The 27,404-nt window shown below is 34.4% G+C and overlaps 1 protein-coding gene across 1 annotated transcript in view; it reads left to right on the top strand.

The window, feature by feature from the left end:
* Positions 1-12,681: 12,681 nt before the first annotated feature.
* Positions 12,682-27,404, top strand: part of LOC100375001 (ankyrin repeat and BTB/POZ domain-containing protein 2-like) — a 34,094-nt gene continuing 19,371 nt past the window's right edge. Inside the window, exons 1-2 of the mRNA XM_085500629.1 lie at positions 12,682-13,055; positions 16,213-17,134. Coding sequence (XP_085356755.1) covers positions 16,300-17,134 — 835 coding nt within the window. The 5' untranslated portion in view covers positions 12,682-13,055; positions 16,213-16,299. The remainder of the gene's footprint in view (positions 13,056-16,212; positions 17,135-27,404) is intronic.

Raw genomic sequence — 27,404 nt, 5'->3', positions numbered from 1 at the left:
AGTTATTATTATACTTCTTAGAATTGTATAGTATGATGTTTCCATGTGGGTAATGGCTTAAAGTCAATAATATCTGTAATTTATCAATATTATTAGAGATTATCTATCTAATCTGTTAGCATATATGCTATATAAATATGATATATAATGCATTTGTTATGGTCACAATTTATAAGGCATCATTTAAGTGGGAGGAGGGGGTATATTTTATGACTTCATAATTTTTCTTTGAGTAACCCCCAACATGTCAGCCAAGGATGTCCCTTATTATGAACTCTGATCTTCAAATATTCAATAGAATCTGTAATATAGTAAAACAGATGCTCAGTGTTGTAAAGCAGTCATATAAATGTATAATAATAATAATAATAATCATCTTTATTGTTATCGTATCCTCTATGGGACTTTGATTGAAGAATACAATAAAGGTATAGCAATGAAAAAAAAAAATTAAATGAGATTAAAAGAGTATAAATATAATAAATGAAAGTAAATGTTTTTTATTCATTTTGAGGCAGCTGGTAGTACTTTTTTCAGGTTGTTGTCCCTGATTTTAAAACAATCATCTATGTACTTAGCAATTTGAGGAGCTAATTTTTTACTACCATTGTTTAGTATTGCAACTATTATTTCTTTGTCAGGAAGTTTTGGAGGTAGCATCAAATTTTTGAGAAGCTCATTTCTTTCTTTTTTATAGAGACCGCATTTAAGAAGGAAGTGCTCTTCATTTTCTATTTCGTTTAATTGACAAAACTGACATTTTCTTTTTGAAATGTCAATGTTTTTATGTCTTCCAGTTTCTATTCCTAACACATGAGCACTAATTCTTAGTTTGGACATGGATGACATGTATGTAAAGTACACAATCTTGTTTTCAACATGGAAGCTGTTGTTCTCCAGATTATATCCCTCATAGACATGTGTAGTGACTCAGTAAAGGATCCCAACTGTGTTTCTAATCATAATCTCATTTTACAAACCATGTGTGTCTATAAGTGGTGGCAACTACTGGTAAGTTATTTTCATCATGAAATTCCAGCAAAGTCTGACTCCCTGCAACTGTTGACAAACACATATCTCACCACTTTGTTTCTTGGGCATCAGAACATGATATGACACCCCAACTGTTGTGGTTCTATTGATGAGTGAGTTGAAGGAATCTTTCTGAACTTATCTATATCAAAACTCAGCAAGAAGTCTCTGTAGCCAAGTGGGTATTGCTCTGTGTCAGTTATCTATGCTATGAGTGAGTAATGTCTTGGGGATATTTCTCATGATTTGTGTTCAGGTCAGTGATCTATTTTCATAGTGTGAATTACAAATTGTAAATATTGTATTTCCCTCATTGGAGAGGCTCACACTTATGCATACTATTATTATGCTTATATTAAAATTATTTATAATATAAGAGTATTTTTGAAAGAAAATGTTAATTTTCACTACTTCAATCAAAACATGCTATTTATATTCACTGATTTTCATTTTTGTGAAAATAATTGTTATCAAACATGACAAAATAAATTTTCTGATGAGAATAAAGTATAGTATGTTACTGGGTACTACTCTATAAGGCTTAACAAATTTGTTTGTATCTGGTCCAGAAATGGTGCTGTTGTATATTTTTCTTCTTTCAATCTCAACAATTTCTTGAAGTGTCACAACTTTCCGTTCATGTCTGATCACAATTTTTTGGGAAACAAAACCCAAAGGTCTGACATGCTGTTTGCAAACTGACAAACTTATATATGCACAAACATTGTTTGAACCAGTTGCTGAATTAATATTGATTGGCTAAATAGTACATTGCATAAAAATTGATGCTTATTAATAGCCCCATTTACATAATACAACCTTGGAGGTAATGGTACAACCTTCTACTAAAAACAGTTGCATGCATGGGATCTGTGGGATGTACCATTCAAATCCTGATGAGGGTGGGACTGTAAAGATGGATTGTGGACAAATTTTTGTTTAATCCCTGAGTGTCAAAGTCAACAAAGTCAAAATGATCAGGACCTGTACCTACAGCCAATTGTAAATAGAGCATTTGGTTCCAAATTTTCTTATTTGATTCCATAATGATGTATACAAAATATGTAAATTACCAGGTATGTATAATAATAATAAATTCCAATGCCCTTCAACATATCATGGAGCTAGGATCTCTTTTTACCTCCATGAACATATCATGTTCAAAATTTTGAAAAAAACTATTATTGTTAAATGCAAGTGTTTCATGGATAGATGTGTTTTTTTTTCTCATTCCCAAAAGTCAATTTTAACTTTTTTGCTTTTTAATCTTCTAAGGTCTCTTGATGGTTGAAAAAAATCCATCCCTAAGGCTAATGGCAAAGTCTGCTATGTGGTCTATTAAAGCCGGAGTACCCATCATGCATCTGATAATACAAGTACAACATCATCACCGTTTTTCTACTTGCAATATATTACCAGTATTAAAATTGTTAGCTCCATGAAGAAAAAACTATAAACCAAATTTTTGCTGCCAGAGATATTTGCAATTTGATTATTTGCTCTATTACATGCGACTTTCTCTAATAGAAATGCTTTTGAACTTCAGTACTAGTTTGAAGCATTGTGAAATGATTGTTACAGTGTGTTACTTTCGTTATCCAAACAGATTAACTTGTACAGATGCTACAAGTGCAGATACACCATGGTTGCTAAAGTAACCGTTAGATACACATACTTATTGCTAATGCACAAAAATCAATTTTGATGTTGTTTTTAAAGATTATTTGGTATTTGTTTTGTATTAGTTGCATAACAGTTTGCAGAGTAAGTACATGAGGATTAGTTACATTCCTATGGGAATATTAACATTACCTTGCTCTATGTGTCAGAGTTGTTAATGGTCCCTCCCTTTAATATCTTGTGCAAATATTAGCTAAGTTTTCTGTAGTTATATTGAAATTCAATCTTATTTGTGAAGCTAAATGGAAATTTAAACTGACAGTTAGCTTTCTAGTTGGATAAAAGGCATTTACAGGCTGTAAAGGGTTGATGGCAAAGCAAGTACAACAATTTTCTCCTTCTGCTTGAGCAAGCCGTTTTCCTTGGTGAAGTTTCCATCAATTTTTTTTTTATTTAGATTTGTTTGTACACTTTTTAGGCTGTGCAGAATTTTGCTGTAAAAATTAGTTCAAACTAAATTTGTTATCTACCCCCTGCTTTCTAGCTTTCTAATGGTTGGCCCGACAACAAACACTTTTATCAGATCTTGCTTTACCATGGTTTCTTTTATTTTGTAAAAGTCTAAATTATCCACTGCATTTTAATTTCACTTTATTTTACAGGCTGTGTTAAATTAAACCAATTTATTAAATCCATAATTCAAAATATTGAAATATGCTCACTTTAAAACTACAGTTTCACATGGAAAATGATACTTTTTGTAGTACAAAAAAAACATCTTTGTCTGGCAATAAAACACCAATAGCTTTGTCAAATTTCTGACACATTTGGTAGTATTTACACATATTTTTATATTCGACAGAGCTAATACAGTAATAGATGGATTTTATTCTGTATTAATAACAATTTTGATAAGGTGGAATCACCATTATGAATTTTGATAATGTGCATGGGTCAATTCAAACACTTTGATTTTAACATGAGAATGCTACAAGGAATTTAAAGACACCCAATGAATGTATTTAATACTTTGTTACACTAATCCATCCTGGTAATGCAACTGACCAAACATGTTTTAATTCTCCTAGATGTCAATTTAGTTTGTTGAAAAGATTAAGGTTTAGGGTCAATTGAATGAGTTCAGCTTCTTTCCAAACCAATCACGATCTCATTAGGGTATTAAATTAAGCTTTGCATATATATATTATTAATGGTTCTCGTGGTATTTTATTTTCTAATCACTGATGGTATGTACAGATAATTTAAATTCAGGATTTTTGTAAAAAACATTATTACATTGATACCTGTATACATTTGAAAAATTATATTTACTGATATTCATTCTTGGCATTTTCCCAGATGGTATTACCATTTAACTTGAATTCAACTTGATCTTGAAAACCATCGCTCAATGCCAAATTATGGTGCTTTATTGTTCAGGTTTTGACGTGTTCAACTAGTAGCTGTGTGAAAGTATTGTAGGTATGACAATTTTGATGAATATTCAATGAGTGGTTTTGATGCAATCATCTTTGGCCATATCTTATAGTTGTAAATGAACGTAGATTTTGGAAACACTGTGACACCTGGTAGTACTGATAAATAAAACACTACCGGTATGTGCTTTGTGGTACTACTGTAAATCACAGTCCCGGGATAGAGGGACTGTGTGTAAATCTATGATGCCTGGTAGTACTGATAAATGAAACACTACTAGTATGTGCTTTGTGGTACTACTGTAAATCACAGTCCCGGAATAGAGGGACTGTGTGTAAATCTATGATGCCTGGTAGTACCGGGGGTACTGATAAATGAAACACTACTGGTATGTGCTTTGTGGTACTACTGTAAATCACAGTCCCGGGATAGAGGGACTGTGTGTAAATCTATGATGCCTGGTAGTACTGATAAATGAAACACTACTGGTATGTGCTTTGTGGTACTACTGTAAATCACAGTCCCGGAATAGAGGGACTGTGTGTAAATCTATGATGCCTGGTAGTACCGGGGGTACTGATAAATGAAACACTACTGGTATGTGCTTTGTGGTACTACTGTAAATCACAGTCCCGGAATAGAGGGACTGTGTGTAAATCTATGATGCCTGGTAGTACCATGGAGGTAGAAAAGAGATTACCTCCATGGTAGTACTGATAAATGAAACACTACTAGTATGTGCTTTGTGGTACTTTATTGTGCTTTTTACTTTACCTGTGAACAAAGGAGGGATTAGCTTCCAACTTAGAATCACAAAATAGCAATTACAGAGCAATTAATTCAAATAATGCTGGCATTCTTTGAACTTTGCTGCAAGAAGAGATAAGGAGTGCTTCATTAGGTGGAAAAAGATTTATTGATGATACAGTGACAACAATTTTTTTTTAACATCCTTTTTCTTTCATTGTTTCACTATTTTGCAAACTGTTGGGCACATTGTGTTTGTGTTTTTTACAATGTTTGAAATCTGTATTTTTCTTTATGTGATACCATATTTTCTCTATTACAAGTGCATCTCTAATAGAATCCCATTCAAACCAAAAATTGCTGGATCATAAACAAATTCGACTTATTTTGACACATGTTGTTATTTACATAAGCCAAAATATGGTGCCTATTCTTAGGACTATAGGATTCCAATCATCGGATAAGGTGTGGAAAAGACGGAAATTAGGGAAAAATTATGGAAATCAAAAACCCATTTCATTTACTATTCTTGATCCTTGTGTCAATAATTCTCCTCCTACTGGTGTGTTAAGTTGTGTTCATATTTCTAAAAAATGGTTGAACTTTCTGAAATTACAGCTGCAGGACATTGGAAAGGTATGAAATTTCGTCCAACTAGCTGTTTTCAATTTTCCTCATCATCATCAGCTCAACACTATACAGACAGGGATTTGTGCAATCAATACCATACCAGTGTAGCTTACTTTATATTGTGGTTCAATTTTGTTTCCATGAAAACTGCATTTTGTGATTAACATGATGATATAGACAAAAAGATTAAATTTTTAAATTATTTTACTCAATCAAAAATTTAAATATAAAATAAATATAATATCATATTTTAGTTTTGATTATTCATTCAACAGTAAGGAAATACCAACTATATTAGTTAATTGTGTTCATAAATTTATTTCCATTGGGATTATATTTCACTGTTTTTCATTTTGTGCATATTTGTTTGACATTGAAAAATGAGTGCTATGAAATATTCCCCAATTCAGAATAATTTAACTTCATTCAGAGTAATGCAATAAGTATTAAATCATACGTTATAGACCATTGTTACTAAATTTAGTTTATGCTTAAATAATGGATCATTTAAATAAACAATCTACATGGGGAAAGATAAATCAAAATACCTATTCATGACAACAACACATTGGTAAGATATAAAACAGTGTATTTGGCAATTGGGCGAGAGGAGGTGCGGGAGGGGGTGCCTACTGTGTTTCACCTAAGCACTCAAGGCAACTGTAACTATTAAACAGAGAAAATTTGTGGACATACAGTCACCCACTACTAGCTGTTAGCCCCAACGCATCAGAATTGCAAAAGTCACAACAACGGGCATTCTGAAACACAATATTTGTATTAAGGGCGATTGTTAATGATGAGAGCAGAAATGTCGGGGTGGATGCAGCGTCACTGCAACTACAACGATAAGGTAGATGCAAGTGATTTATTTGCGACTACATGGTAGAAACAATGATCTGTAACTACAAGACTAAGGATGGTAGATCGATGTAGCAAAACTGTGCTACAGAGAATTATTAATACATGGCAGGTATAGCTAAAATTACGGTAGAAAAATGGTGAGCACCATTAACTACAATGGTAAATGAAATATGAGAAATTACAGAAACTAGGAAACACTATAAAAATACACACTAAATAAAATAAATAACAAACTCAAAACACACTGGTGATAGATGTTATCTTGGGAGAATTTGCTTATATGCACATTTGACATTACTGCTTGTACAATACCCAGGACTGACAGGGTCTCTTTTTAATTAACGCTACAGGGAAACCCTCACTATCTTTCAATAAGTATTCTATAAATCAAATCCGAATGTCGTGCACAGATCTGTCATTATAACCGCATGACGATGTAGATAATAAGCGAAGATTAAACATTGCCGATACAATTAAGCAATTATTCTATTTAATTGTAAATTAATATAACAGCTGTTACTGGTTGGTAAGGTGAAGTACAAAACATAATACAACATATGACACACTGCTGCCGATCCCAAGCCTGTCAACTTACACATATATTTTGTTTTTATTTCATTAGGATATATTATTTATTTCGCACCATCTTGCTTAAGGTCAAATACTAGATCGTTAAATTATCGCAATTCAATCTTTTTCAGTATTTACTCCGACTAGTTTTTCACGGAAGGTACTGTGACTTCCCTGTCAAAAAACACAATACAATTTTTACAGCTGCCCTATTTACTCCAATAGTACCTCATGTGCTTTAATAGTTACTGACAAAGGTATGGTCAAAATAATTCTTAGTTTTACTATCCTTCAGACATTAAGTACAATTTTTTGGTTCATATGCACTTCTATTGGAGATGAGTTTCTATTAGAGCAATCAAGACAGTACTTATTTTCATGATTATTTCCAAACTTGATCTCTCTTTATATAAAGCATTTTTTAGCATTGCATGTATTATTTACCTCTGGAAAAAAAATGTATTATTTATACTGAAGCTTTACGGAAATGTAAAATATACATAGACCTGTATTATTATTAATTATTAATTTATCTCATCTGTCTGGTTATATTTTATCAGTTTTGTTTAAAAGTATCAAATGTTCATGATGGTTATAGAAAAAAAATCACAAGGGTTTTTGTACAAATACTTCTGATCTGATGACAGATGTGATTGATTTAATCCCATAAATCAGTTGGATCTACATCATTGAACAGAGAAATCCTAATTTGTATAGTATTTCTGATTCCCAGATGCTACATGCAATGTCCAAATAACAAGCAGTTTATAATTCATATTACAATGTATTAACTAAAAGGGACTGGATCATTCTGTATAGGATTAACTCCCATGGACATAGAAAATAATGAAATCAAGCAAGTTTATGGTCCCCTGTGGTACAAAAATGAATTATGGAGATTTCCCTGGTTGCTGCTTATGAAGTCGCACTCTGAGGTTCTTGTTATACACCTTTATTTTTGAATATCTAAATTTGCAGAATGTATTCAGATTTAATTTAACTTGCGCTGCTCAAAATGCTGGCAAATTTTTTTCCCACTCAAAATGGGGTAAATTTGTTTCAATTTCCTGTAATTTTCACTGAATTCAATCCTAATTTTGGACCAAACAGACAAAATGTGACATTGCTTTTAGTTTTTGATTAAAAAGTTGAATTTTTTGTCAACATTTTCTGTGGAAAAACGCAGACTACAAATATTTTGTTGACTTTAGCACTCTAAGGGTTAATGAATGGGCTTCCCATTTGAATTGTCTGTTCATATTTCATGTGCTACTTTTTTGAATCATGTTTTTGTGCAATGCTCACTCACAGTATATTTATCATGGGTCTGGTGATGACTCTCACTTGTCTTCTATTCACATAGGGGTAAACAGATGATTTACCCCCACAATAAGTGATAGAGGGACCAGTGTTCACAAATTCCGCTCTGTTCCGAATTACTATGGATCGCTATTATTTAGAACAGGAGTAAATCTGTATGATTTTGCATAATTTCAGACTGTCCAATATTGAACATAACAGTCCTAAGACCCTAATAAAGCTTTAGGAATAATATCAGGCTCAATGTAACATTAATATACTGCCTATAAAACATGCTATACAACAGTGGAGCAGTTTTTTATATTTTAACCTCATAAAAGCAACAAAGTTTGAATTTGAATTTATCAAGCAAAAGTTCATGGTGACCTTAGATGAACTTTTTTGTGATGATGATTTTGCAGTTCTCTTAAAACCACACCGAAGGACACGAAGACTTGTCAACTCTCCAGCGTCACTAAATGACATTCATTACTTTGGGTTTCAAATCATCAAAAAATTATGGACTTCAGATCTGAATGGTAATATCTTTATGGTCCTATATAAGTATTTGATGCATCATTGCTATGGTTGTTTTGCATCTACTGATGGAGCGTCGTAAAACAGTACTCTTTTCATGATTTCGCTGAACAATGGTGTCCATTATGTTCAATGCCCCTTGACTTACAGACATCCGCTTTTGCATCTGCCTAAACACTGCACGTTTTACTCCTGTTCAAAATTGTGCTCATACAGTGCAATAATAAAATCAGGAAAAGCATGTTTAAACTTTATGCGTAACAAAGGTCTATTTGAGGATGAAATGCACTTTCTGATGGAATATGCAACAAATATAATGAGTTGCGTACCAATCTTTTCAATAAAGCTAAGGATATGATCCCAGAATTTTAAAATAAACCTGCAGAGAAAAAATTCATGGAATTGTTACAGAATGAAAACATTATTATACTAGTAGCACAGTTCCTAAGTAAAAGCTTTGAAGTCAGGAAGCAGGATCTCACATGACATCTTAATCCCTGCTGTCGGTAATATTAACTTTTACTCCTTTTTTCTGTTATGACAAATTTTACCTATTTTTCATTATTTTAGTATTCTTACATTATTTAGTATTTTAGTGATTTTGTATTATTTAGTAATTTAGTGATTGTATTTTGTTATCTAGCATATTGTTTTCTTCTTTTTTTTTTTGTATCTTGTGATTATTTCCTTTCCCTCTGGGGATTATGTAAGAATCAATAAGTAAATAAATAAAATATGTACACCAACATCAGGTGAGACATGTATTTACTTATATTAAAAACATTCATTACCGGTACTCAAACGTTTTCATTTGAAACAAGTCTCATTCAACGATTTGATTGGCTAAGCAGGTGACTCTCTGCCTACTATGAAGTGCTCTCACATAAATTAGCATAAATTACCAACAGCATCAATCCTATGCTCCTCTGATGTGTATTGGTGACTACCATTTGAGTTTATAAATATGCGTGTTTATAAATAGTTTATAACATACCTACCTTACCTGACTTCAGTGTAACACCATCACTGTTAGGATTCCTCAAGTACCGTAAAATCTGTATTAGAAGCCGCATCCCTAATAGAAGTCACACCCATTCTTTTTAAACAATTGGGAACCAAAAAAATCATCATTTCTCATATGTGTAGATGCTCTAATAGAAGCCGCACCCCCTCTATTGGATTGTACCTTTTTAATAGAAGCTGCGGTTTCTAATACAGTTTTTACAGTACTAGTATATATATATCTATATATATCCTGACCATGATCATATCATAAATACTTTTCCTTTTTTTTGAGTTCAGCCGTGTGGTGGGAAATGTCACACTTTGCCATCACCTTTAGTTGATGTTTCTTATTGATGAGAAATAACACTAGTTAAAGCGCAGTGGTCGTCGCGCAGTGATTGTTCGAATTTCATGTAAATAAACAATGTATTTTACACGCGTTGTATACGTCGCTATGAGTCCCATATCGAACAGGACGTGGCACGACGACTACCGCCCTTTAATCATATTTTTGCTACCAATTGTTTACACTTTTTTTTCCTGTTAGAAATTACTTCTATTGACATCTACATGTTACCACCCACACAAATTATTTTCTAATAATTCATCTACTCAAATAAAAATTGTAATTTTTCTTTTAACAATTTAATCATGTCTGGCAACAATTATTCATTCATATTCAATTAATGCAAGAATTCTTGTATTAGGGAGTCACTATTTGAAGACCAGGGGTTGGGGTTGGGGTGTGGGTGTGATCTAGTAGTTGATCTAGTAGTTACAGTGTAGTATGATCGGGAAAAACGTTAAAGGTTGGTGGTCGTTGCACTGCACATGTTCAAATTTCATATGAACAAGTGTTGTATATGTCAATATGGGTCTCATATCGAACAGAGTGCGATGCGACAACCACCACTGCTCGTTAAGCTGCTCGTTGATGATCTCAAAATTATTTCTCAATAAAGTTACATGTATACAGTCCATGCACACAGCAATTTGAATTGCAGATAAAACATGAATTTTACATGTGTCGTTTATACATACATCACTCCTACAAAACAGAACGCAGTCTGAAGACTGGTGATTTAATTTAAGCCCATATTTAGTAATTTTTTAACAAAAATATTAATGTTGTATTGAGGTATATATCGGTCATGGATTTTGCGGCAAATGGAAGAGATTAATCATTGAGAATATGCTTCACAATGCGACAACATTTCTATTCATCAAGTACTTTGTGGGAAATCTGAACTGAACATGATGCTGTACACCAGCTGCCATAAGGAGATTTAGTGTATCTGTGTGTATGCCTGCAAATATAGTTAAAAGAAAATTTTAAAATTTATATCCAGATCTCAAATATTTTAATGATGACCTACTTGTATGATGGTACTCTCATGATGCTGTTCTTTTATTATATACATACTGTATTAAAATAATGTATTAAAGCACATACATAATGAAACCTAAAAGGACTGATGCATAAAGTATGATAATATCAGAAGAACTACTGTATTTTCTCTATTAGTGCCATTACACTTTACTTAAATGACTGAGCTGTGTCTATGGTCATATTTTAATGATTATGTATACTGGAAAACAATGGGAGATGCACTTCTAATAGAGCAAATACGGTATTGCAAAACTCAATACACATTTACACATAATTTTTGATGGGAGAAATGTGATTAGCTCTTTGAATTCTCACAAAATACTAATTATTATGCAATTATGTAAAGTTTCTTGTAAATTTGCTTTCCAAAATTAGAGTGTGGGTTGTTTTTATTAAATAATTGTCATTAAATTTGTGATTATATTATGATTCTTCATTCATTTTTTTAAAATCATTACAAAAATCCTGAGGAGAAAAAAAATGACAAACACATGCTTTTAACTTATGCATGCCATAATACCACAGAAACGTTATATGTAAAAGTTGTTAGATTATAACAACACAGTATAGTTATTCCAAAAACGTTTTTTTCTTATCAACACATTATCATTGTGTGTCTATACAGAATGGGCATTGATATCTGGATTGAATTACTGAAAATCCTTGCACGTATGTGTGAATGTATAGACTACATAGGTATTTGTATGCTAGTACAGTCAGACTCTATGTACATACTCGCAGCCTTGCGTGGGACATTGGCTTTACCCAGGTGCTCATAAGTATTAAAGGGCGATGTTCGTCGCGCCGCGTCCTGTTCGATGTGGGACTCATAGCGATGTATACAACGCGTGTAAAATACATTGTTTGTTACATGAAATTCAAACACGCGCTGCGCGACGACCGCCGCCCTTTAAACTACAATATAATGGTTTAAAACATAGCTATTTTCAAAGTTAATGTTTCAAAAATCGTATCACACCAATTATAGATTGTCCACGGATGTAAGTACGTGCATTGAATGGCACATCGAAACACAGGTCACCAACACTGAGATATTTCAGTCATCGCATCTTCAGTCATCATAGATCTCTATAAATCCGGAAATGGTTAGCTGTTTGTAACGGAAGCTCGAAACTGGATCTGTTACCGTGAAATTCCCGTTATGTTAATGTTATAGTACTTCCAATCAAGACTAATACCGCAAACATGATGTTAGATGTGCGTGTAGGTTGTACAAGTGAGATATTTCAGGGATTGTTTCCTGGTTGCTGGCTTGGAGGGGACCGGGAGATAGGTAAATAATGGCTACAATGTTTACCATGATCTTTAAATCCAATCCGCTGATTAGTCGAGAAGTTATCTAACGGCCCTTAGTGTGGATTGCTTATCACGCTGTTCCGTGACTTGGCCAGTAATTGTATACGTTTACTTAGACTGGGGCCTATTGTACCGCCCACAACAGTGTATTCTGTTTTTGATTGGCTTAGAGTTGCGACAATAACGTCAGCAAAGCAAGCATATACTGTTTTATTCATGAGCCTATTGTCGGCATTTCTTGACTGGGTTCAGTTTCATCGGCTTTTGACTGCGATCAGACGCCGCTTCTGACAGTGCGCAATAGCCAGGTCATTTGTAGCGTACATTTCGTTTCGTGTTCTGTATTTGTACTCACGAACTGTATAACTCGACTGAACGCCTCCTGATATAGTTCAAAGAGAGGCACCGATTATAATCTTGCGTGGATTTATTCAGCGACTTGTCATACCCATGTAACCCGTGGTGGGGTTTTACAGTCTCTCCGCCGTGCAAAAGTCACACAGAACGGTAATACCGCCCAGAGGCGTGTTCGCGTTTACTCGCCGACAAAACTCCTGCCTTGTGTGTGTGTGTTTTGTAGTGAAGAGAACTGGTCAGACACTTAATTGTAAGTAACACAGTGATTTTTGACATTTTCAAGAGCATTTCCTAGCCATGAGACTTGAGTGTTTGACTTTACAAAATCCAAAGACTGTGACGACTTGAAGACATTTCCCGGGACAATTCTCGAGTCCAAGTCTGGAAACTAATTTCACCCAGTCTCGTCCACGGCGTACTGAGGCCGCGAGGAACGCGTTTTGTTGCTGTTCATGTTTTACCAGTATATGTTTTACCAGTAGATGTTTTTACTGTTTTTACCAGTTTCTGGATACGCTGGCTTCTCTTTAGGAGTACATGTAACCATATCTCCGTGTCTCGACTAGAGATGTAGTGTAAACAGTCGATAAATAACGCCTGTCATCGCTACAACATCGATGCCCAATGTGTTTACCGTAAATGTGGTCACTTGTCAATATTCCCGATTTCACAAATCTTTCTTGATTCTAATATATACCGTGACACCGACAAATGTCATTACAACACGTACAATGTTAAAAATTACAATGATTTCATTGACCCAGCACCGTGCTTGCATGGACACTATTGAAATAATGTGCGCGGACTTAATATTGATATCGCGACGTGGAACTTCCCAATTTTACCGGCGTGCTTGAGTCAAGTAGCGAATAATCAACTTCATTGTTTCTTGTCTTCATTGGCATTTCCGCCAGAATTCCAAAACACATACGCACCGCTGAATCCCGTGAATTTTCTATTACTCACTAGTCTTCATCACTGCGTATTGTAATTTTCCGTTTTTGTTCATGACTGTTGTTTTGTCCCCCTTTTTTATCAGTTGCATTTTACCATGACTTCTCGAATACTAGTAAATAGAAGTGTGTGGGCTACATTTGGGGGCGTCTTTCTTTTAATTTTCTCAAAATGCTTTCGATTTCAACTATAGTTTTGACGCTTTGATATTCAGTGCTTGACAATTTTCACGGGGTTTTTGCTTGTTTCCCTGATTTGCCTGTTCGTTAACTCTATATTCTATTGTTTTTGACACCGGTTGAGGGACGGTGGTTTTGGTAGGCATGGCTAAGATGTTTTTGAATCATCCAGCGACTAGCGTTAATTTATTTGTTGAGAAAAAAACTCCACCATTGATAATGACAGTCAGAACATTACTAACTTAAAGTTGGTGTTTTGTAGCAAATTTAACGCACAGCATAATATATTTTTAACTCACGACTCAGAGGTGGCATTGCAAAGGGAACCGATCCTGATGACTCCCACGCTGCCCCATGTTCAGCACTACATTAGGTAGAGTAGACAATATGCATACTTGAGAACTGCTGAAATAGGATATATTAAACGGTTTCAAATTAAACATTTTGATCATCTGAAGCCAATTATTACTCATTCTTGTACTTCTAATTTTAACATGTCAGGAATCAGAAAAAAAGTATAAATCTGCATGATTAATGAGTTTTATTGCATAATTTGTGGAAAACTATTATTATAAACACCAATATAGTAAAAGTGGCGAACCATTGTAGGGATCATGCAGGTCAATTTGCCAACTGGTGTAGGGTCGTAAAACGATGAATAATTAGGCAAATCAATTTACAGACAGTTTCAGAACAATGTTTTGTAATCATTAGGTGTTGTTGACCTTTCTTTTTGGAGATAATTAAATGTTGCCATATGGAAGTATACCAACAGCTTGAAAGAGCCATAAAAAATGTCATCAATTGTATGATGTGTCACAATCAACAATTCGTCTACCTCGTGCATTTGTTTTAAACATTCGAGATACATATTTCTAAACGGTTTTATTTTCTGTTGTGTTTGCTATTTTTTTTTTGCAATGCAGCAGTCATCGCTGTAATCATGCAGAGTTGAGTTTCCCCCTCATCATGTAAAACTTGACCTCTGTCTTGAACTCCTTAACTGGCTGGCTACCCACAGACTTACTAAAAAGGTAATAGCAAGCTGTAATAATAGGTCAATTGTCCAACTACCAGGTTACATTGGAATTTTTCCCATCTCACCACAGGTATAGGTTGTACAATTGATCACCTGCGTTAGCCGACATACCACACTCCCTTAGGGGTATCTGTAAGTGTTAGGTGTAACTGTCTAAATACTGTGCAAGACCTTTGTTATTCTCTTCTTCTCTATTCAGACAATGTTTTCACATATCCCTTGTATCTTCCGCCCTTCTTTTGGCCGGGATCGTCGGATCTCTTCCCCCTCCTTCTGTACTTCTATTGTTTATTTGATGATGTAGGTCTAGCTGGAATACCTGCTGTTAGTGACTGTGATTATTTGGCTGGTGTTTATACCTTGGATGTTTCAACTATTGTTTTCCTGTCTCTGGGTGGTTTCTAATTTTCTCGATTTCACCAATTGGCTCTTTACAATGTTATTGTCTTAATAAGAACACTACAAATTTTTAATGTAATTGAATTTACATTTGTCTAAAGTATGTTCCGCAGAGCCCAATGTTGTCAGGGAACACTAATTTCTAATATATTTATACTTCTCCACTGATTGTATATTTAAACCAGTAAAATTGAAACCTATCATGATGTCATTATTGGATCTAAAGAATTTGTAAGGTTTTATAGAAGAATCCAAAATTATTGATGTATTGTTTCAATACATGTATGAAGACAATTCATCTTCATGTTGTTGTTCAGCACGTGTTCAAATTTCATGTAAACAATGTATTTTAAACATGTTTTATACATCGCTGCGAGTCCCACATTGAACACTATGCAATAACCATAGCCCTCTAATGCTAATGGGCCTGTTGTCCAAAAAAATGTACTGAACTCTTATTGGTTTGTAGCATTGTCAATTTACAAGCATCACTCAATCACAGAATATTTTATATACATGTACCGGTATACAAATATCTTTAGTTTTATGCTACCCAGAGTTCCAGCAAATGAGAAACTGCTGTTTATTCCAGCCAAGTTGAATGGTTTTGAATAACAAATTCTTTTAAAACTTCCTTCCTATTCATTGACTTTGCCAAGTTTCATTATTAATTTTGTATAATTTCATCGTTTTTCCCGCATTTGTCAGCGTTTAATTAGTCTTGTTTACTAGATGCAGCTTTCTTTATGGTGGAATTCACTTGTTTATTTTGTGCACCACTGGACTAACCATTTCAATGTCACAAGCTGAATAACTTCATTCTACATCTTTTTCAGGTGCGGTTTGTTGCTGAGCAACTGTAAAAAGATCAAAGATGCTAGGAGGAGATGTATAACTGTTGCCGGGGAAGATAACATTTTGAGATGTCTTGTTTTCACAGTATAACTGGAGCTTTTGAGACTCTCACCATGGATACAAATTCACATTCTGGAGGTAGTAGCGGAGCTAGCTTCAATAGCCATTACTCGTCAAAATCAACTCGTGAGAACTCTCCACATCTTGCGCCATTGGAATGGGAACACAGTCGACATGGAAGTTTTGATACTCTAAACACTAGTATTCCAGATGAAATGGAGTTTATTGACAAGTACTATAAAATTGTAGAATTAGAAAAAACTCCTTGGACCGATGTCCATGTGAAGAACGTTTTACAATCTGGTTCGAAGTCCAGACAATTAAGTCGGAAAGTACCATATGTTGTTGTACAAAGAATTTCCTACCTGTTACAAAGGCCACTTGTACGAATCGCTCGAGAGACACAGCGTTTGTGTAGTACCTATGGAAAATGTACAAAGCATGAAATTCATACTGCGATCAAACTTATCCTTTCCCGATCATTAGCGGAAAGTTGCTTAGCGGCATCTGTCAAAGCATTGTCAAACTTTCAAATGAACCCTGATCACTTTCGCATTGGAAAGAAAACTCGTTCAGGACTGATATTTCCTGTTGGTAAATTTCATCGATGGCTTGTGGATACTCATGTCTCATCTCGCGTGAATGATCATGCTGCTGTTTATCTCACAGCGTGTATGGAGGGCCTAGCCGAAGAAATGTTTTTTCGGGCATTCCATGGGAATATTGATGAACTTGATGAAGAACTGACTGTGGAAATGTTGGATTTCGGCATCTCTAATGATCCTGATCTATGGGGAATTTCACAGACTTGCGAGCACCTCATCTGTGGACGTAACGCAAACGGTGAGTCAAAAATATAGCCCACTTCATTTTTCTTCCAGGTCTATTATTCCCTTAAATGAAGCCAGTGATTTGAAAAGTTATAAGGAAGGCCAAAATAATTGCAACTTTTACATCTGAGACGTTTTTCCTTGGCAGAATTAGCGTAGCATTAGTACAAACGTGTGGGCGAGTGTCACAATGTAATCATCGAACAATGCCTTTGATCTTCGTGCGTACAATGAGCCATGTTCAACAAAAGAACAGAGTTTCTTGTACCTACCGGTAGTCAAATGAGAGATTACGTGAGTCATCACCCGAATATCTTTACATAGAATATTTTACCTTGATGACAAGCATTCATTTGATTAGCATGTTTGTCTTTGGCGTAGAGCGAGAATAGATTAGAACAATTTCAAAATGGTATAAATGTATGGTCAAGTAACTGCCAAGTGGTTACGGCACCTGCCTTTATGTAAGTGTGTATGTGCATGTGCATGTGCTTGAAGACTTTTGGCACGGATTATGATCTGACCCAACATCGTATATTTCCTAGAGGGTACAGACCATGCATGTTGCATCAAACATTGTAGAGCCTTAGCTTTGGCATTTGTATCATTCGCGTTACAATCCCAAATTTGTTCCCCGCTTGGTCTAGTCTTTGCAGATACATCCTGTGAGGGACTTACTTGGCAAAATCAAAACTAATCTGGTCAATGTGTTTCATTACAAGTAATAAATATCACTAAACTTTATCCACACCCTGGGGAGAGAGTGAGGTTTGTCAGCATATAATTGGTACCCTCCTCTACCTAACTATGACAATAGATTTTTTTTTTATATTTTATTTCATTTTTACGTTAGCCACATATATAAATACATAAAGTTATCCTGTCAAAAAGAGTACAATTTCTACACAAAAACCATGGTAACGAGATGATAGATTTTATGTATAAAATATGAGTACTTGTGACACTGCTGTAGTTTATAAAGTGATGCATTGCATTTTTACAAGAATACTCAACGGTACTTGAGATAAAAATGTTAAGTATCAGCAAGTAGGACACGATTTAAATGGAATTTTGTTTACCATCATGTCAACAGTGGTGGATTTCAAAATTGATTATATTATCCTCAATTTTTTATAACCAGGAGAAATGCATAATGAAGAAAACAATAATTGTTAATATTATGCTAATTATTTATAACATTGATAAGCAAATTAGCTGTGATATGCAAATTAGCTGTGATATGCAAATTAGCTTAGATAGTTCAGTGAAAGTTTAGTCTACTTACAATTCTCCAAAACATTTGGTCTCCAGGCTTAAAAGAAGTCCTAACTTTGATTTCTGTAATCTTTATTTTTCGCAAACTTTCCCCTGGGCTCTGAGGAGCCCAACTTACAGTATACCCAAGTCAGAATGATCAGTTTGAGACGTGTTCCTTTTATTGTCAAGCATTCTAAAATCTAATGGTCAATGTGTTTTAGTCGTACATTGAATTTACTAGATAGACTCTGTATAGCACTTTAGTGGATGTCAAGTCTGACTCAGTTTTGTTTAAATTGACAATATAATGCTTTATGTATGTATACAATGTACTTGATAAATTTTAATTGCTGGCATAAATAAGTTTGTGATATGTTGTGCACTGGTTGATTGTAGTTATCATTAATAGAAATCCATTCACCACATGTTGCTACACTGAATAGATGCTGTATTGGTTAGACAGCAATTGATCAATGTGGGATACCAGACCCTGTCAGAACTCTTAAAATTGATGTTGTACATGTGTGTGTGTGTGTGTGTGTGTGTAGCAGACACAGCTGGTTGTAATGTACTTTTTGTTTGATTTGGTTGTTGAAAGTACTGGCGTCTGTGGTCTTTAAGTACTTGTGTGTGTGTAATTCCTTGGATATGGTCTGCTACTTTGTTATTTATGGGTGATAAGTATGGGGATATGCTCAGTATTGTGTCCATGTCTATAAAGCCCTGCCACGTTTGTATTTATTTATGTTCACAATGCTATAATCCTAGGGCATACCCCAGGCACTACAGCAGGAATCCAGTTCAATTGACTGGTGGGTGATGAATCCATTATAGGGACTCCCAGTTTGGTAAAAATGGAGAGGGAGACATTGTCCTCCACATTAAATTGTCCTAGTAGATAATAATCTTCAATTGATATACACCATTAATAAATCATGTTGTCTCTGACAATGGGATTGAATTTTGTGATTAACTATGGTAATCCTACCTCTTCTGTCTGTTGTAATTTATGTTTAAAAAACTTGACATCTGCAGTTAATATTCAGCAGTTGATTAAGTGTCCTGTGATTGTCCCATAAATTCTTCAGAAAACTTTGCCACCTGGATGGTTACCCAGGACATGTTCTGTAATTTGAGCACTGTAAATATTCAAGTTTCTTTCTGTGTGGAATTTCATCTCATTTATCGTAAATTCATGAATAAAATCTTGCTACTAAACTGCTCTGTGCTTTGTGTGGGAGAAGATTAGGAGATGCATATTCAATATCTATTTTCTGATCAGACTAAAAATTTCTATATTTGTATATTTTTATTCAAAGTATTTGTGCTAATAAATGATAATGTCCAGAAAGGAATAGGACTTCTACATCGCTGTTTTGTATACGAGAGACCCCTGGGGCCAGGCTGCTGTATACATTAAAGAAACATTGTAAACTTATGATAGGAGGCGTCTTTTAATTTCAAGAATCTTTGTAGTCTTTAGTCTTGCTGGTTCCATTGGGGTGGGGGTTTATTTTAAGTATATGAAATGCAAACTGGCCATCTAGCTCTGTGTTCTATGTCAACAATCTAGTGAGGAAATGTAAAGAGGCCATGAAAGACGTGCTGCAGTGTTATGGAGGATAGGACGTGTATTGGTCAAACTTGCTGCTTTAATTGAGTAGGGTATTGAAAAAAACATCCGGCGTACTCTACAGACTCTATGAATTCACATTCAAAGCATTTGCTCAATACAGCTAAGGGTTTCATTCCCCGTTACCGTTACTTGTCAGAACAGTACAAAGATGTGGGCTTGGTCTCTTTGACAAGTGATGATTCCAGGGCCAAAGGTGCTCTTAGGTGCACATTAAGATGGTTGTTGGTTATAATTGATCTATTGAGTTCTGTCTGTTCTTCATTTCCACCCTGTTACCACCTGTGTTAGATTCCTATATTGTGTCATTATTTTTCAAGAGTGTTGCATAGACCTTGACAGCTATGCCAGATTGGCAACAAGGAACACCAACTCTCAAAGATCTCATTTATAGTAGTAGCTTTCATAATGCTTCACTGTAAATTCAATTAAAATGGTTATGATGGTGTCCATTTATTGGAATTTGATTTATTTTCTAAGCAACTCTTCTCTTTTCTTCTTTTTGTTGAATATTTGAAATGCTGGATGTGTATTGCATGAATTGTTATGTGAAACATTCTTGGATGTTTGAACACTGTCGAATAGCTAGATCATCGCAAATTTTATCTTGACTGGAGCTCTACAATGTAGCAATTAGGCTACACCGATTTAATTTTATGGATGACATCCGCGCGCGCATTAGTTTTCGTCTGTTCTCAAAAAAAAAAAAAAAAATCTTTGATGACGAGTCTCCACAGATCGGTTTTCTGTTCGGAACTTGCCGACTCATATTGTCGCAAAGCGCCGACTTGTCGTAAAACTCGTTTTGGACTACCTCAAAACCAAACTCCGCACAGTTAGATGCGCGTTACGTAAAGCGCAAAGACCTATGGGAAAGAGATTGCCTCAAAACATGCAAATTTTGCCATATATGATCCAACATGGCGACCACACCACCAAAATACGTGAGCATAAAAGTTCAGAGGTGAAACGGAGGGATTGTTGTAGACTGGTACGCAATTGACGTTGGCCAGGGAGACGTTTACACAGCTATACGAGAGGTCGGTAGCGGCAAGCGAGTTTTTCCCAGACAACTTTGAGAACATATTGTCCAGAGTGGCTGTCCCGCGTTTCTTCTGCAATGAGACAAATGGGAGAGGAGTGGAGGTGTATGGTGGCCTAAAAGTCGGTCAGGCGACAAATCAGTTCGGTTGCTTTGTCCGCATTGAAGTCGACAAAACTGCAACGAAAGCAGCAGAAGCTCCTTGGCCAAAGTCCCCTTATTATTTTTTTTTCATTTTCTGATTCAGATAATTTGCTTGCACACACATTCAGTAATATTTTGATCATATGACCCATTTTCATCAAGATGCATGTACATCCTGCATCCAAATTTTTGTTGACTCTCTGTTGGTGTTTTTTTTTTTCAATATCGAGCCTCTTATAATTTGTTACATAGTTGAAGTAGTTCTTGAGCATTAGTATCTACACTTAGTCTATCTGAAGTGTCACTTTAAAAGCTGTAGTTTGAATGTCAAAGAAGTTAATTTCCAGGTTGCTGTTGACAAACTTATTGTTCATTTTTTATTTTTTTATTTTTTTCAATACAACACAGTAAGTTTTTCTTTATTATTGAGTTGATGTGTATGCCTTTGGCAAAGCTAACATCTGCCTTATCCTCTTGCCTTTTCAAAATCAAAAGTGATGATACCTGTGACAGTAATACAGTACGAAATGTGTACATCAGCATGTGCCTCCTACAAATTAAGACTTGTTTTTTTGATACACTGTGGTTAAATTCGTAATAATAGCTCCGTAGTCCTGTTTTAGAAGCATTTTTTTTTTTTGGCCGAATTTTTTTTTTTTTCGCTCTCTCGCATTAGTTTTGGGGTCTTCAGAGGATGTCATCCATAAAATTAAATCAGTGTGGCCTTAATAATCCATTCATGATACCATAATTTCATTAAATCTGTGCATACTAATTATGATATATATATATATATAATCTACCAGTTCATTGTCGCACTCAAGCACCCGATTTTCTTTGTTTACTTGTACACTTAAACTGCTTTACAAGAGACTTGTTTTGGACATGGCTGCCACCTTTCTTAACACTATGCGAAAGATGATATTACCGGGGAACCAGACTAAAGCTGTATGAACTTCATTCTTTCAGCAAATTGTCTTGTTTTGATATTGCCAGAATGTTCTCTATCACAAAAATAATATTTATGTTGGAGTCTGGTGCATTGAAAGTTAATGTGACGTTTTTCTCCCACACACTGTTGTCTGTTGGCGTTCACTTTGATTCCAACTCTTTAGATTGTAACAGTAGAGTTAACTGCAACCCAAGCGTCGACTTAACGCACTGTGTGCGTTCTGTGTATACGCCAGCATTGTGCTGCCCAGATTCAGTTTCGTCGGCGGCTGATCTGTCGTGCCACTGCTGATACAAGTATTGTTAAATATCATGTTTGAAACATTTCGTTGTGTGTTCTCAACACGTGCAGTTTACTCTTTCCCATTCCTTGATGAATAAAGGGTTTTCTATGTCTGCATTGTGTAACCTGATTGGAGTACAAGTACAACACAAACTATTATAGTACAATCTTTGACTTTGATGCAGAGATTCAGTTTCTATTTGTGATCCTTGCGTTCTTTTCGAAAGACGAAATGACTGGAATAATCATCTTTGAATAAATTTTGAGTGTTCAAGTGAACTTTTCGCTACTTTCATAAAATAAGCCTACACTTATTTTTCTGTATTTTACCAAAAAATTTGAGATCTATAAACGGTGAAAAATTATATCAGCTTGGAACAAAAGTTACAACAATTTTATGGAAAAGTACATAAAAATATTCAAAATTGTAAAAATATTTTGTGGGAAAAATTATGGTGTGACAGTGATGAAGCACTACCACTGGTATCAGTCATGAATCGCATCAAACTTTGTTTAGCCCCTTGCGGGAAATTTGCATCAAGATGCTAAATGAACAATCTAAAATATAACACCATTGAATCATAAAGAAACTCTTGACATTTTAGACAGTCTTTCTTTTTGATCTGACACTGTGAGTAACGACAATCGATTTGGTATCAAGCCCTCAATGGTATTTTAGTCGTCTTAACAAAAGAGGGGCTTGTCAATATTAGCTGTTGCGCACACACACTTGTTGAGTTTTTACATATTGACTTTTAAGTAACACCTGTTGTTCACTGTTGAAGTAATGAATTGGGGCGATGAAAACATGAGCACATGGAGACTACTCTTGAGATTAAATCCAACGTGATGTCTCAAACCTTGACAAGTGCTATATTGTAACATTTTATGGGAAAGAAATTTGAAGTGTCCCTACAGGGTTTGATTTTCAAAAGGTAGAGGTGCGAACGCATTCACCGCAACGGCCGAGCAAAAAAAACTAAAGCAACAAACAAACTTGTTCGCACCACCATCAGTGCTTTAGTTTTTGTTGTTATCTTGAATTTTAAATTATTGGAATCTGGTGTAAGATCTGATGTTTCAGTGTGGAAAATCAGATTTTAATGGAACTGCTGATATGTTTGCATGACATTCGTCTTTGTAGTATCCATTATATAGTTATGAAACGCATTTGTTTTTGGTCGTTTCTTGCATCAGTTGTAAACCTGTATGTCACAGCTTTTTATTTGGGGGAGGGGGGTTAAAAATTTCAGTTCTCAGGAAAAATCATAAATTTCGTGTCGCTTTTTGAAAAACAAATTGAAGTTAATGTTCTTTTTATTTACACAAGATGCTATATGATAGTAAGAAGATAAGGAAGACACTGTACCCCTTTACCATGCCCACATTACTGGTGAAACTGGAAACTCTTTATGTTGTCATGGTGGATACAGATCCATAGCCTTGTATAAACACCCATAGTCTAGGAGACTGCAATCTGATCATTTTGTCTAGGGGTGTAGGGTTCATTGGCCATGGTTAACTAACAAATCAAAACAATCATTGCAATTTAATCCATTTGTTAAAAAAATCTGTTTTTCTGAAATCTTTTTGGACCTATGAAATATTGAGATGTTTGAGTGCTTCAAGATTTTGAAACATCAAATTGGCTTCAAGAAGACATTATTAGTTGACCATCAGTGGCTTATTTTAAAAATTAAATTGAACAGGGAAATTTACACACACAAAAAATAATGCACACACACAATGTTTAAAGAAAAATTTAAAAAATTGAGAAGAAAAAAAAAAGAAACTAAGAAAACAAACCATCATCCCTTTGTTTCTCGTAGGCAACCCCACAAAAGTTTTAGCAGTTTCGACAAAAATTAGCAATGTCATTAAAATTAATAAAATATGTGATATAATTATAATGTATAATCAAGTTAGAATATTTCCCATAATTCCACACAACAATACAACTTCCTGTTATTTTGTTCAATACAAGAAAGCTTTTAAAGTAGGGAACTCTTTAATGTGCCCTTTACCGGTAATTTAGTTACTGTCCATTCTATATAATTGAATGGTGAATCAATCGATTTGTCTTGAAGCTTTCTGTGTAAAGGCAAGTATTTTTCTAGCTGTCGATAATCCGGCTAATTTCAACCAATGATAACAACAGTGACCTTAAAATACTAGTAGAATCTCTATTGTATAGTTGTAATTTGAGTTTATACAAATTATTTCTACAAAATAAATTTTGAGATAAATACCATGTTTACATTGAAATTTTTTATTGGAACCATGGAGCTAAAAAAAGATCATGTTGGAACCAATCAGCTCCGAGTCGGCAAAAAAAGTGTGTGTGTAAACACGTTTAGTTTGAGTCAAGTTTACCCTCATCTAATTTCATTTCTATTTAATAATTTTTTTGATGTGAAGGTCACTTGCTGATTATTTCCTTAGAAGGGTTTTTTACAAAGAATCCTTGTGGATGCTATTTTTCAAGGGTCCATTATTATAAAATGGCTCTAAATAAAGACCATAAATGGAGCAACCTCATAAAAGTATCCATCATTATCTGATAGATTGCAGTATTGTTCAGAGACTACCATAGCAGGAGACAGTACTGTTTAAATTTAATCACTTCAGCATACTAGTCAAAGAACTGAACTATAAATTATCTTTCAGTTATTTAAAAAGTGTTTGTACTTCATGCTTGTGATTTATATGCGTAACCTTCAAATACTAGTACCTTTTTTGTTTTTTGGTGAAAGCGAAATGTACTATTTTTTTTTTTTTTTTGGTAACATTTAAATAAATAAATAGTGCAAATAAAGTTCAAGCGACAGTAAAGTACTATGAGGTTGTCGCGAAACTACCACAAAGGCAGGATGATGATTGTATCAACCAAAGCATATGGCTTTGAATTGCAATGGAAAGCATTTGTAATTTGTGACCATTTGCATCAAGGGACTGGATTCTACTCTATCATGTGCTATATTGCTTATGCATCCAATGTAAACAAAAAAAGTGTTCAAACAGTGTCAATGATTTTGTTTTACCCCAAATAATTTGCAGCTTTTATGGAGCGGTGAATTCTATTGTTTTCCATGCTAGATGTATACATTGCATTTTACACTAAATATATAATGAAGTATTACAAAACAATTAGAAAACGTCAAATATATATAAAATTATAAAATTAATAAATTCATTTCTAGTCTATCAAATGCACACATCATTTAGATTACTAATAAATTGGTAAAATATTAATGAACTAAATATGGATTGAATTCACTTTCCAATATTATATTATTATAATAGTATATTAGTATGCTACTTAATAGTATTATCTGTTTGCTGTATCGATTAATGGATTGATTTTCAAAAAGAGTTGTGTCCAGATAAATAAATAATATTCACTTCCTTGTTTCAGGTTTATTTAGCAAGCCTGTAGGCCAGAGTGTTAGTCTTGACAATAGGTTTATGAAAATTTTGTTTATTTTGAAGTATGTATTATGCAAGAATGTTTAAAAAGAAACAAAAGTGAAAAGATTATTTTGAGAAGCTTAAATTAACATCTAACTATAGTCCTAATTTCATGGTGATTTTTGCAAAAATTAATTCTTGTGATTGGTTTAAATGATCAAATAGCAATGAAAATTTAATTTTTTGTAATAATATTGATTGTAGTTTTGTAGAATTTTTTTTGAGAAAAATTTGACAAAAAAGTTTGTTCATCTGTTTGTATAACCATTAGACAAGACGATGATTTTTAATTCAGTGCATAAATTGGTAATTCATATGACAGTTATTTTAAGATGAGCTATAAATGGATGCGATGATGGCTTTTACAAAGAATAACAAAACAATGAACTTTTATGGTTATTTACATCAAGTCATAAATGATTTGAATGCAAGTAAGATTTTCCCACAGTAATGTGGTCTCATTTGCCTTTCATTAACAACTCCCTGGAGTTCAGTTTGATTAATGTTCTTCTAATTGTTAATCCTATTTTATGAACTAGCTGGATCTGATGTCTTTGAGAGTTCATAAGGCCATCTTTTGTGGTGTGAAGTGGTCATGTAGTTTATAGTGGTGTTGTGTAATACAAACAGTACTCCGATATGTGGGGTGGGTTCATTGATGAGCGCATAGATTTTGTAGAATTTGATATGAAGATTTTTGGTTCAGATAGTAACTCACAAACTGTTTAGCATCAGAAATAAAAATCCATACATTGCTTGCTGTGGAGAAGTTCATACTTTGATCAAGTAGATTTAATTCATGCGCTAATATTAGTACTTTATATTTGGGTTTCTGGATTTTCTTTGAATGCCCTCACTTTTTTTTTGACAAATATTTGCAAATTTTTATTTAGTTTCCAACTTGGGTCTTGTATTTTGTGTTCAGTCTGTCCATCTATCTGTGCATGTGTTCAAGCATGCATGCATGTGTTTTTCTGTACATGCACCTGTACATCTGACATTTCTCAGAATGATTTGGTTCAAAGGGAGACTAGTGGCCATATGTTTTATCAATCATCTCTCAGGCATGCCTTGGTCGATTTCATTCAAACTTTAGGATGATGGATTATGATGCTTGTCAATTTGTTTTCTGATTTGATGCAAAATGGCAAACTGGCGGCAATGTTGGTTTAATTTTTTTGTTTCCTTATCTGTTTATTGGTTATTTTTGACCCAGTTGTTTTTTTTTTTTGGTGGCCATTTTTGTTGCTTTACTACTTTGTGGCAGATTTTGTTCAAAAAATGCAATCTTTATTATGGTATGCTAAGCAATCAAGTCAAGTTCAGTACCTATTGGCCGGTAGCTATAAAATACAGACTTCCTGGTTTCCACCCTTCACAAGTAGCTACTGTGCAGTTTCATGGCCGAATGACCTTTGTTAATTTCACTGTCCAAGCAGAACCTTGAAAATAATCCTCTACTTACCTCTACCAGTTGCATTGCTTAGGTGACCAAAATTTATGTA

The sequence above is a fragment of the Saccoglossus kowalevskii genome, chromosome 1 (genome assembly GCF_978046115.1).
Source record: "Saccoglossus kowalevskii chromosome 1, keSacKowa6.1, whole genome shotgun sequence".
Classification (NCBI taxonomy): domain Eukaryota; kingdom Metazoa; phylum Hemichordata; class Enteropneusta; family Harrimaniidae; genus Saccoglossus; species Saccoglossus kowalevskii.
Note: the sequence above shows the minus strand (reverse complement) of the source record. Positions and strands in the feature narration are given on the sequence as shown.